Consider the following 13787-nt stretch of genomic DNA (forward strand, 5'->3'; position numbering starts at 1 on the left):
TACAGAGGGCTTCCATTTCTCCTCCATTTATTAAAAAAAAAAAGAGAGAGAGAGAGAGACAGAAATTCTGGATCACTTGCCTCACCAGATCCCTGTGAAGGTGAATGGTCTAATCATGTTTTAAATAACTAATCATCAGAAAGGCAGTATCTCTCGTCCCTGATGCATCTGCCTCTCAGGTATCCATGTACAGGGACAGAGAGGGACAGAGATGGTGGCGATGACGACCACCGCCACCACCACCACGAGAGCTAGCATGTCGTGAGCGCTTCCCCTGTTTCCATTGTCTCATTTAATCCTCACAAAAATTCTCCATTTTGCACATGAGAAAACTAAGTATCAGAAAGGATTAGGGACTTGGTCAAGGTCCCAAAGCTAGGAAGAGCCTAACCCAAGCGGTCTGACTCCAGACCCTATGTTTTCAATCGCTTTATCTTACAATCTGAGAGAGCGCAATAATTTAGGTTACAAAACCTAATTTAGCGTGCAAACCACCAGAAGCTCCCCTGGGAGGGGAATGTAATATAATGTATCATCAAGTCCTAGAAGGGTCTCCCATATGGCAGAGCCACAATTTCAAAACTCGGGGCTCTATTAACGGCAGCCATGTGACAGAACAGAATAAGCTTTGTCTGTAATTTTGGCCCATGCCACTCTGGGACGGGAGGAGGTTGGAGAGGGAGGCTTATAAAGCATCTGACACTCTGGAAGCTTCCCCAGGTGAACGGGGGCTGTGCTGGGAAGAGCCACCAATGGGACTGAAGAAAGGAGTCGAGGCCAGCCCACGAGTCACCTGTGCACAGGCCACAGGCTTCCCAACCTGAGCTGCCAGAGAGGGCAGATACTGGAAGAAAGGACAAATCAGTGTAAGGAAAAAGTCCACCCAGCTCATCAACCCGAGGCAGGTGCTGTTCCACGTAAACAAGAACAGGAGGGAACACAAGTCTCGAGACTCCGACGGGCTTGTGGCAGCCCCACCCCCCCACCCCCCCCACCCCCCCCCCCGCCGCTGTCAAACCTGAGCAATTCACTGCCGTTGTGCGGGCCGAGTTTGTTCTCATCTACAAAACTAGATTAAGAAAACTGATAAGGCTGCCATGAGGAATAAATGATGTTATTATGAAGATCTCTTCGAGTACCAAGGGCTATGTGAACGTTCAGGGGTAGAAGTAATAATTTCACCACCATCATAATCGTGAACCTAACCCTGCTTTTAGGAAGAGTGAAAGCGTGCTGCCTCTGGAACTGGCTTGTTTGTGCAAGTGGTTATGCTTTGGTTATTTAGGGCGCTACCAAGTACTCTTCGTTCTAGAAGAACGGGTGTAACTCATGGCTTGGCTTGGGGCCAGATGTGCTATATTCAGTTCTGCTCCCACTCTCCTCGGCACTATCACCAGGCAGAGGCCGTGCCCCACGACTTTACCTTGCTGCTTTTGCATGGTGGTGAAATCCTCAAAGGTGAGCGTGCGCACAGGGGGTCTCCAGAACGCGTAAGTCTCCATGATGGCTTCCAGTCCGGTCCTGCCAAGGAGAAAAGTCAGCAAAGGGAGTTGTAAATAACGCCAAGAAATGCACTGACGTTTTAAAGATCTGTGGTGATTTGTCTGAGAAGTGGTATAGACATAGGCACTGAGAGATATCACCACTGGGGGCAATTCGTCTGGAAGAGCGCAAGGTATAGATGACACTGAAATGCAAAAGGAAGAAGAAATTAGCCCAATTCAGATTATTTGCGAGTAAGTCGTAACTATGATGGACTTTTCCTCTGAGCTTTCTTCAAAGGATGTCTGGTCTGCATGGAAAAAAAAAAAACCCACCTTAATTGTTAAAGGTCAAGGTCACTAATATCACGAATGGAGTTGAACAGAGAGTAGCGCTGCCGGTTTCTCTAGCACAGGAAGATGTCGTCATAATTACCACAGTGACACAGACACAGACTGCCCCAGCTCTATCAGTGAATATGTGGAGTCAATGAAATTGTCAAATCGCTGTGGCTTTACAGGCTTCTTAAATCAACAGAGGCAAGCAGGGCAGATACACTTTGAGTTTCCGTTGCCTTAAGAAACACCCACCTGAAGGCAAAGAAAGGGTTTGGTCCCAGAAACTATACCTCAAGCAAAAAGGCCAAGACCTTTCTGTAAATATTTACCTGTATTTTGTCATCTAATAATCAAGCTGGTCGTTGAGGGTCACTTACTTGAGACAGTCAGACCACAGGAAACATCCAGGATTTTACGAATACATTAAGGCTTCTCTGTTTCATTGATACTGGAGGTTCCATTAATTGAAATATGCACACAGTGCCTACTTTACCCGTCAATAAATTCTCTCTCTGTCATATATATGAGGTGCTGATGGGCACAATTTCAACATAACTGTCCAAGTTATCTCAGACATATTCTTGCTGATATTCCAAGTCCTCGGAACAGAGTCCAGGCTGGGGCTTCTTTTAAAGCTTTGAACATAGCTTCTGATTATTGACTTTTCTTTAAAATTAACTGCTTCATTTCTAAGTGGAGGGAAGGGAAGTTCAGGGACTACGGGGAAGGCAGGGCAAGGAGGGTAGAGAAAACGAGGTGACATAGTCCTTTCATTGCAAAGTTACTGGAAGGTAACATGGCGTCCCTTCCCAGAAAAGACAAGCTTTCCCTCCTGAGATGAAAACATGCTGCCTGTCCTGCTCCCTAGGCAATACATTTCCAGAGTTGTCTTCAGTCCTGCAGACCAAGAACAAAGTGAGAAGTTTTATTTTCACTGAGAACAAATATCCTTTCCTTATAAATGACAATAAGATCCCCTGAGGTTCTTCTCAGATGAGCTGCTGATACACTGATTGGCTCTTTATGTTGGAAAATCTCCTCTCTGAACAGCCCTTACTTGCACAGTTAACTTTCTAAAGTCTTCCCTGGAATCCTGGAGGCTTTAAATACACCAATGTTGGCAAATCGAACTCTGTATTTTTAGAAGAGGTTGAGAAGAGAGGGTGTTGCATGGTGTTTATTAGCTGTTAATCTGTTAAAAGTAGGAATAGAAGACGTGTCCACATACTCACCTACATCAATGCTGAATACAGTACATGAAACTATTTGTGGAGAGAAAGAGTCCAGGCAATTAGGGAGTTCACAATAATAAGGGGATAGGCAGATAAAGGCATGCCGAGCTTTGATGGTTGTAAGAAAGAGATAGGCCCGGCCTAGATCTCACTGCCTTGCTCTGGAATGCTGGCCACCCACCAGAACATCTTAGGATTCCCTTTAATGGCACGGCAGGCTCCCTGCAAATGGCAAGGCCTTTGTTGCTCCACCTCCGATTCCATTCTTCTCAGGAACATGTACTAACGAGGGGCAAAATATTAGCTCAAGGACAAAGAACAGTCCCTTCTCATTTCCTAATAAAGTGACAGAAGACTGAAGTGACAATAATACACTGTTATACTTGCCAATATTGTGTTTATTAAAGAAATATAAGAAGCTTTGATTTCATTTTCACAACAGGCAAAAAGATTGTGGCAAAGGTATTTATGATTTTATTTAAGCAGTCAACTCTCTATAGGATAGTGGCCATTTGCCCATCCGTCCAAGTCTAAAATCCAACTGAAAGACTGAGTCGTGGAATCAATAGGTTTAAAAATTGGGAAAGTTGGGGTGCGTGGGTGACTCAGTCGGTTAAGCGTCTGACTTCAGCTCAGGTCATGATCTCGCAGTTTGTGAGTTTGAGCCCCACGTCGGGCTCTGTGCTGACAGCTCAGAGCCTGGAGCCTTCTCTGGATTCTACGTCTCACTCTCTCTCTGCCCCTTCCCTGCTTGTGCTCTGTCTCTCTTTCTCTCTCAGAAATAAATAAACATTAAAAAAATTTTTTTAATAAAAAAACAAAAGGGCAATTCCTGGGTATCACCTACTTCTACTTCCTGTGATGCCAGCCTGGATGGTTATTCAGCCTTTGTTGGAGCATTTCCCAAGGAAAATACTCAGTTTTCTAACAGACGTTAGAAAGTTCTTTCTGACCTTGGGCTGAAATCTCTGATGTAACTTTTACCCTCTGGTTCCTTTACCGATGAGTAAATGGTGACAGTGCCAGACGGTTTCCACATCCCCTTCAGGAAGACTTTCCTTAGCCGTTAAGAATGTAATGTACGAGATTCCACATATGGACACAGCCATGGTCTATCCAGTCCAGGGGTCAGTCACAAGATTCATTTTGGTGGTGAGGTGGTGGGGGAGGGGTCATGACTACCAAAAAATAATGACTAAGACCACACATTCCTCACCACACTTGGCCGTGGCTCCATCCTTCATAGAATTATCCTGGATACTCCCTGAATCTATTTATATATGCAAAGCATGTCTCTTTTTAGAAAAATTAATCCTATTTGTTTACTATATGCCACATCTTATTTGTCCTCAAACTCCATGAAGCTTCACTGGATAGATCTAATTGTTAGAAAGTACTAGTTCTATGTATCAGACTTGGGTGATGGGCCACGGCAAGATAAGTTCCAGGTAATCCAGGGAATAAATTCCCTCTCCATCACTAGCATGTCTGCTTTGGATCCCATGTTTCTCTGTGTCCCAGTGCTTAAGGTGATGCCTATTGCCTGGTAAGACTCAATTTATGTGCACTGAATTCATTAAAAAGGAGTGAATTTTCACCCTGTGTTTTATTACTGAGCCATTGTTTCATGAACTGTAGCCAGCGTAAAACTTAAAAAAAACAACTTGATGGAAAATCAGGACTCTGAAGACAAAAGGACTCCTTTGGTATTGGAGAAGTGGGACTTGTTTCCATAGCTGTTTGTGCCTTTCTTGACTCAGGTCTCAGAGGAGTTTCACTTTTCCTTTGATTTCTTCTGTTCCAGTCACAGAATTTCTGACCTCCAAGTCTGAGTCCCCTATCAGAGGCCCGTCATTTCTACCCTCATCTTCTCTTACAAGAGTCTTTGCCAACTACCCATTAACATCTTTGGCCACTTGGACATCTATTCAAAGTTTATCGTGAGCAGCACATTGTTTACTTATTCATCACCATTAAACGCTGGGTTTGTAAAATTTTATCTTAAGGTTCTTAAAAGTGAATTCATTGTCTAACAGATAAAAAAAAAAAAAGGCAGTCTTAGGTAACCTCACGTCATTAACATGTTCCACATGGTGGGCCTCTCTGGGTCCGTTGCACACCAGAGACCTGATGTCACGTCTGAGGTTTCCAATCAGAGATGATCATATTGGCAAGTGCCTCCTTCTTGCTTACTTTTCCTTGTTTGCTCCAGTGACAAGAGAGGCCATATCTAACTCTTTTTGTTCAGTGCTTTGGCTGGAATCATCTCTCTGATTTCCAGGCCTCTTCTCTTTAGACTTTTCAGTCTGCTCACTGGCCAAACCAACAGAATGTGCTCAAGAGGAGGGAGAAAAGGAAGGAAAGGAAGCAAGCCAAAGATCTCTTTTACAAATTGATGATGCCTCAAGATCAACTGATTTGAAAAAAAAAAAAGCCAGACTGCAAAGAATTATTTTTCCAAATTCTCATTAAAAATAAAATGTGGGATTGCCCTGCTTTGGAGTTCAGCAAATATTTGATAATTATAACAACAATTATAACTACATTCATGAATCTATTAGGTAGCACGTTGATGCATACTTTCTGTTTTTTTGTGTTGAGAGACAGGGTTGCTTTTTATGATTCTTCTATTTATTTTCTCTGTAGTTCTGACTTTTAACTCTTCCCCAAGTCATTTGCTGGTGATTCTGGCAACAAAGGGAACCTATGCTAGGGATTGATAAGGTCATCGGCCATCTGTCAATAACAGACAGTCAAGAAATACAGAGATGGGGTTTTGAAGTCACAAAGAAGTTTTCCAACCAGTAAATGTGCCATGTTCAGGAGATTTAAAAACAAAAAAGAGCAGAGGGTCTTTACTGTAATTTGGGAGTGTCCTGTTTAACAAAAAGAGAAAAACATGTAGAGGTGCCTGGGTGGCTCAGTTGGTTAAGCGTCCGACTCTTGATTTTGGCTCAGGTCATGAGCTCACGGTTCACGGTTCCAGCCCGACACTGGCAGCGTGGAGCCTGTTTGGGATTCTCTCTCTCCCTCTCTCTGTCTGCCCCTTCCCTGCTTACACATACCATCTCAAAATAAATAAATAAACTTAGAAGAAAGAGAGAACAACATGTAAATGGCTAATTCTGACCTGTGTGATCAGTGCTACACTGACGATACATAGAAGATGCCATGGAGCCCTGAACAAGAAGTACTTCCTACACCTGGAAAACTCCAGGATCACTCCATGATAGGCCAGTGACTTCAGCTTCATATTAAAGGTTACTCAGCAGTTTCCCACACAGACAAGAGGCAGAAAGACCTTTCCTAGGAGAGCTAACAGTGTGCGCAAAGCCTTGGAGGTATGGAAGGGAAGGCACGTTCTGGGAACTGAAAATAGTTCAGGGTGACTGGAGCTCCAGGTGCAAGATGAGATGATGGGGCAGATACTGTGAATATTTATGCCATGTTAGGTGCTTGGATTTTATCCCATGGGCGGTACTGCACCTCTGATCTTTCTTCTCTCTTCCTGTTCCAGCATTTGAAAAGACACAGAACCAGAATACACTGTTCTTTCAGATCTAATTACCATATCTCAACTTTCTAATCCTTTTTCTTAGACTGTCCTTCATCCACTGAGGTGAGGGCAAACCTTCCACACCTCCTTCTTTCCTGGATCTGGAATTGGCTCCTACGTATTTGTTGTCCAGGAATATTTTAAAAGGCCCCCCAACAGAGGTCTGCAAATTGGAAACAACACCAACAACAAGCCATCATTCAAAACTTGGCTTTAGATGGTACAACAAGTATATCTACACGCTGATTGGCTGTCACTGATGTGCCTTACAGTGGTTTGGAAGAACAGGTGTCCAATGGGCACATGCTTGGAGTTGAGTCAAAACTGTTCCTTCCCAAGGGATTCCCAGCTCGGGAACCCTGCCCCCCACCCCACATGGAGTCTGAATGGGTAGCAATGGGACTCTCGAAGGAGTTTTCACTGCCTCAGGAAGTACAGTAACAATCCCCAATGACACAAAGCAGGCTAACTAAAAGAGTAAGTTTCTTTGCATTTGACTGGAATGGTCAAACTTTAATTTGGTAATCACACAAGATGCAGATTAGCACAGTGGTTAAGAAGGACCAAGAGCAGGGCCCCTGGGGGACTCAGTTGGTTGAGCTGCCGACTTCGGCTCAGGTCATGATCTCGCGGTCTGTGGGTTCGAGCCCCGCATTGGGCTCTGTGCTGACAGCTCAGAGCCTGGAGCCTGCTTCAGATTCTGTGTCTCCCTCTCTCTCTGCTCCTCCCCGGCTTGCACTCTGTCTCTCTCTGTCTCTCAAAAATGAATAAATGTTAAAAACAATTTTTTTTTTTTAAAGAAGACCAAGAGCTTTGGAGCCAGACTGCCTGGGCCCAAACTGCAACCCGGCTGCTTATCAGCGCAATCTTGACCAGGCCATACAACCTTCTCATGCCTCAGCCTCGCTGTCAATAAAACGGAAATAATGATAGTACTCCCTCCTCATTGTTACTTAATAAATGCAGATTGATTAAAGACAAAATACATCCGAACAAGAGAAAAAAACGTAATGAAAGGTTGAGGACCATCGGTCTAACTCAAGCAAACAAAATCCCACCGTCAACTCAGGTTGTGACCTGTAACGGGAGAAAACACTCTTATTTCCCTGGAATTCAAAACTGTGTCAGCCCTCTGGTTCTGGATTGAATGTGGAGGGACCTGCATGTTACCTAATTCCATCTCTCATTCTCTCCTCAAGGAACTGAAAACGTGTCCCTCAAGCCTCTGTAGGCCTCATTATCTTGCAGATATTTCAGACTCCAATATGTTAGCCATTAAAAAGACGTCACTCTGTTAGATGACACCATCCCTGGGCGAGAGCCATAGATAATAAAACAACTGCCAACTTTCCCTGGCAAACCAACGGAGCCAAGAGGACAATGGTGGAAAAGGTTCATGACAGAGGAGAGAGAACAAATAACAAGGCAGAGAAAAATGTTAAATACTGGCTGGAAGACCAAAAGCCAGGGGACGTGATAAACAGCCATGGCCTGGAAGAAGAGGGGGAGTCTGGCAGGACGCTGCCACCAGAGTCTAGTACAGGGCCAGCTACCTTGACCTGTAGATGCAGCAGTTCCCAAGAGGGAGTCTAGTGCCGATTACTTACTTTAGATCTGCTAAATGGCAGCCGTGCCAGGGATAACAAAAGAGTCTGAAAAATCTACAGGGGCTAGTAAGAGTGCCAGGAATGAGCAGGATGAGACTGGCTGGAAAAACACAGTCAATAGCTTTAGGGAGAACAAATAAAAATATAGAAATTGAAAGTGAGGGAGACACTTGGAAGTCATGCTGGTTGAAAGAAGGCAAGTGGTCGGTGCGTTGGCTCTAAGTTTGCTATGTGAGCCTTCACGAGCGACAGGGACCCGGAGAGGGACAAGAGCAAAGCTGTCTGCTGACTGGCAAGCTGTGCCTAATAGAGGACAGTGACATCACCCTCTGGATGCTGCCATTGGCTGGATTTGCAAATTCTGAAAGCTAGTACCTCACTCTACTCAGCTTTACCATCCGTCAAATGGGAAACACTCTAACAATACCAATCAGCTTGGAGATAAAAAGGGAAAACCTGGACCACCGATACTACGTGAGATGATTATTACTAATGTTATCGTATACTTATGATTCAAATTCCTGGAAATGAATATACAAGGTTGAACGGTATGAAACTGCCGATATTTTACCTCTTTGACCCACAAATATAGTAATTTCATATGTTCAGCTTAAGAGGTAGGCCAGGGTGTGGACAAGACTGGAAACACTTGGTTGTAACAGAATTCTTCTAACAGACTTTGACGGAGACCCACCCTGCACACTTCTTCCCCAACTCACAAAGAAAAATGGTTTCTTTCAGACCTAAGCACCGATGACCTGGCCCTGGGGCTAGTGTCTGGCTGACTCTTCCTTTTCCTTCCTTTTCATTTCCATTCACTGGAGGCATTCTGATTCCACTCTGGGTTTTGTGAGAAAGGGCTGGGCCTTCACAAGGTTTCCTGTCTGTGCTCAAGAAGGTGATTCTTCACTCCATGAACATGGTCTTGGGACAGCAGCTGCTGAAGGGGGAGGTCACAGGAAAATCTTTTACTCCCAAATATCCACCCCCCGCCCCATCAATGGAGATTCCTTCCTTTGTGTTAAGTATTAGCCTCATTAAGCATCCTCCTCCTGCAAGCAAATATATCCATTCCCGTAATGCAGTTAATGGCTCCATTTTTAGATCACTCTCCCCTGAAATATTATGTAAAGGGACACTAGGCACCAAGAAGGACAGCCACCAGCCACGTTCCCAGCAAACAGCAGTGCTGGCTGAGAATCAGCCTAGACACACATTGCCTCATACACCTCATCCTGAAGTCCCTCTTGTTTTTTCAGTGAAGGACAACCTACAGTTACTTGTATGAACCAAGTGCCCCATGATATGAGGCCTGCCTCCAGCTCCTTTCTGATAGTTCCTAAGTGGGATTTGAGTGTCGTGGTAGAAGCCTCCACAGGTGGCCTCCAGAGAAAAAGATACCCTTCTAAAAAGTTTCACCAGTTCCCTGGACCGCAGAAGGGCCACTCCCCTGGGGACCTACAGCAGTGGAACCAACAGCAGTGGCTTCTGAGGCACCACACAAGCAGGGAGTATCTGGATGAAACCACATCACATGGGACAGTCGCCCTTGCAGTTGTCTTAGATGCAATGGAGGCTGGGAGTAAGGTAAAACCCAAGGTCAAAGACAGGATGAAGGCTACTGAGAGAACCCAGAGTCATGCACTCCATGCTACTATTAAGACAAGTTCATAGAACCTTTCACTCTCCAGACAGATCATAATTTTAATCCTCTCCTTTTTATGTATGTGTTTGCTTTGGAGGAAGTCCCTGGGAATTGTATAAAATTTCCCAAGCTGACTTGGGCTTTCTGTAAAATCTTGGCAGCCACTCCTAGCAGAGACAAGGCCTTCACATTAGATGTGGACTGAGACCCAGAGACTCTTCGTTCCTTCTGTTCCTCTGCTCTCCCTTTTAAGTGCAAGGTCTTTGCAGGTGTAATGCTCCCCCTAGCTGAGCACAGTGGGCTCGTCAGGCTTGTGGACAGATGTATCTCCCCAGGCTGCTTCTTGACCATGGGACACACTGCAAACACTTGGTTCTCTTCAGCTCTGTGACCTTTGTCTTCTCTTTGGAATACACTGTCCACTGGAGTGCCCAACCATAAAGATGTAATGTTACCTCTCCATTCGCTACTGAGCAACCTTTCTCAACTAAACTTCACTCTTCCTGGACTCAGTCTCTGGGACTCCTTCTTTCCTGCACTCACAGACTCTGAAACTAGCAAAAAGCATGTTCCCACTGTTCGGAGCCAGCTCTGACGGCCTGAAGGGTGTGTGTGTCTAATCTAGGATGAGGCTAAATCAGTGTCCACAGCATCAGTCCATCTCAGATGGACCTGATCTCAGATTTGAAACAACATTGCCCCCAGTCTTGAGACTAAGCCTATTTATAGATTTACTCTTCCTTCCCTTCTTAGTTCGTGTCCAAAACTAGTTCTCCACTATTGTTGCATTTGATTCACCCTTGGTTGGGGTAAGGTTTTCTCACTCCAGAGTTCCTGGTTTTTAATTTCTCTGCCACTCATCAAATCTTTTTGCTGTTTTGTAAGTAAATGAGCAATTATCATTTTACTCTGTGTACCTGATGCTGTAGGAAATAGCTTAAGACTACCTGACATAGGTACAGTCTTCAAGGAACTCACACTCTTTTTCTTTTAATTTTTTTACTGTTTATTTATTTTTGAGAGAGAGAGAGAGAGAGACCACAACCAGTGGAGGGGCAGAGAGAGAGGGAGAGACACAGAATCTGAAGCAGGCTCCAGGCTCTGAGCTGTCAGCACAAAGCCTGACACGGGGCTCGAACCCACAAACTGTGAGATCATAACATGGGCCAAAGTTGGACACTTAACCTACTGAGCCATCCAGGCGCCCCATGGAACTCACATTCTAACACTGGGCAGAGCCCAGGAACACAGACCACAAGACATAAACTAATCAAGCTGAGGGGATCTGTTTTCCCTAGGAACAGGAAGGTGTTACTATCTCCTCCTGGAAGGAGAAATCTCCCAGAGCTAACTCTGGATATCGTGCCTGGGACTAGGCCTGATTAAAAGCAAATATACATGGATCTCCTCCAACCTCCCTAAAGCCAGATTTGGGCCACATAATTTCTGAGAAATCTAGGAGGAACAATTTAGAAGTAAACACAATTGCCCTCCCATTGCAGAGACAATGCCTGGAAGCAAAATCTCTGAGTGTCTCCATCCAAAGGACCACCTGTCTACCACTCTTCTCAACATGAACACACACACACACACACACACACACACACACACACTTCTGGTGGGGACTTCTAATCAGGGGCACAATCACATGGCAATGCAAAGTAGCAGCTCCATAAGTACAGCTTGAGGAGTGGTGACCTTGTCACACAGAAGCATGTGAATGGCACTTCCTAAGGAAGCAGAGAGGACTGTGACAGGCTCTGGTGATGGTGACACCACAGGGATGACATCCTGGCTCACTGGGGCTTCTGGTGGGGTTCTGAAAGGCCCAATTAATGTCACCTCTTGTCCTCATTTGAACTCAGAATAAAGTCCAAGAAAGTCCTGGGAGCCTGAAGCAATGGAGACTGAAATACCAGCTTTATTACTGACAAAAGTGTCTGGATACTAAGGTGTAGGTGTGGAGGCTGAACGAGCGGGCTAGAACTGCCCTGAAGAGGGACCACTCCCCAGAATGGCAGGCTGCCTCTTCTGGACTTACCATCAAAGGCAAGAGCCCAGAATGTACACTTGCTCTAGGGAACCAGGTCCTGAAGAGTTCCCTCTCCCAGGCTCAGCAATCAGGTGGGGCACTGAGGTGCCCAGTGAGGGGAAGGAGAGAGTGATAGGGCTGGGAGTCAGGAGTACTCTCCATGGATTTCTCTTTATATTAAAATATGAGGTGGGGCGCCTGGATGGCTCAGTTGGTTAAGCATCCGACCCTTGATCTCAGCCCAGGTCATGATCTCATGGTTTGTGGATTCAAGCCCCATGTCAGGCTCTGCACTGACAGCACGGAGCCTGCTTGGGATTCTCTCTCTCTCTCTCTCTCTCTCTCTCTCTCTGCCCCTACCCAGCTCAGGTTCTCTCTCTTTCTCTCTCTCAAAATAAATAAACATTTAAAAACTATATATCAGTAATGGAAATAAGTGTCCTCACCCGAGCCTCCTCAGTTCTTCTCTGTGTTCAGGACACTGCGGTCGCCTGGCCACACTCAGAGGATGCTGCAGAGAGAGGCTGGCAGGGTGGGAGAGAGTCTGGAGAGGCATTTGAAGAGAGGGCAGCGGGTGGCTGTGTCTTCCCCATCTGCCCTCTACACCCCTCCCTTCCTGAGCCTTTGGATCGCGCTGGGATAGATTGAGATCGACAAACATAAACGTGTTTTGGTTTGAGGTTTGGCAAATTCTGTAACTGCAAAGTATTCCACAAATGTTTTGTGTTCTGCAAAACCAAAAAACATTGGCCAAGCACTTTCCCCCCTTAATTTTTAAGCCCATGTGTTTTTAAAGGAAATGTAATCCGTATGTTTTGGGTACGTTTATATGCAACTCATCAAACCATGCTCCTCTGTATGAGTCATTTGATGTCTAAAAGGCATGAGGAAGATCATAGATTTATAAGAACTCTGTTAGCACAAGCAGGGCAGTAGGTGAGGCACTGGCTGGAAGGTGATGAACTGGATTCTGGTGTTGGCACAGAGCCCCCAGATCCCAGAGGATTTACAAATAATCCCCTCTATCCTCATCAGTCTTTCTCATCTGCAACTTGACATTAATAATTCTTGTCCTTATCAGATCCTGCAGGCAGGTAGTGAGATTTCAAGCCTGATTATCAGGTAATTTTGACCTTTTTAAAAGAGAAAATACAAGGGCCACTGTACTAGCCCCCAGAGGTCAATTTTAATCTAGCTTCCCAGAGCACCGGAGGATAAAAATGGCTTCTATATCTAATGATTCATCTTTGCCCTATTGTGAGACAGGGGACTTCAGGGTCATCATGTCATGGTTTCACTTGCTAGGGAAGATCAACCTGACTTCCTGTCCTCTACTAGGGAATTCCTTATTTACAGGGGGCACAGCAAGCAAATGACAAAGCCACGGGGATGTCTACAAAGACAGACAGAGAACACACATTATTGGCCATTAGAGGAAGAGTTCTAGTCTCTAAATCTGTCGAAGATAACATAAGTCAAGTTTAAACTCTTAGCATGATAGAGCACAGAGTGCACAGGTGGACCTGGGAGTTAGTGCTCCAGCTTTCCTGTGTGACACTAGCTCCCTGAGCCTCGGGTTCCCACAATAAACACAAAATATAGGTCATTTTAAAGATTAGAAAACATGTAAGTAAAAGATCTGGGACACAGTAAGTGTTCGATCTGAGATAATTTCTATAACTATTAACATTACTTAAAATAGCCTGCAGGTTTTAATGGGACAGAACGAAGAATCACCACGCTACCAGAAAAATTATATATAAATAAGCCACTGAAATGGCCTAATGAGGATCCATAGTTTTGCCCTCCTGGAGTCCTTACAAAGAAGAGTAGCCCACTAGGCAAGACAAATAACTGTCTGTCTGAACAGTAAGACATTCACCAGCCCTAAAGCA

The 13787-nt window shown here is 45.0% G+C and overlaps 1 protein-coding gene across 1 annotated transcript in view; it reads right to left on the reverse strand.

Annotated features, from left to right (window-relative positions):
• The window catches only part of TBX15 (T-box transcription factor 15), a 102069-nt gene that overhangs the window by 11033 nt on the left and 77249 nt on the right, over window positions 1-13787 (reverse strand). Inside the window, exon 7 of the mRNA XM_042993884.1 lies at window positions 1424-1521. Within this exon, the coding sequence (XP_042849818.1) occupies window positions 1424-1521 (98 nt within the window). The remainder of the gene's footprint in view (window positions 1-1423; window positions 1522-13787) is intronic.

Source organism: Panthera tigris, chromosome C1, assembly GCF_018350195.1.
Source record: "Panthera tigris isolate Pti1 chromosome C1, P.tigris_Pti1_mat1.1, whole genome shotgun sequence".
Lineage (NCBI taxonomy): Eukaryota > Metazoa > Chordata > Mammalia > Carnivora > Felidae > Panthera > Panthera tigris.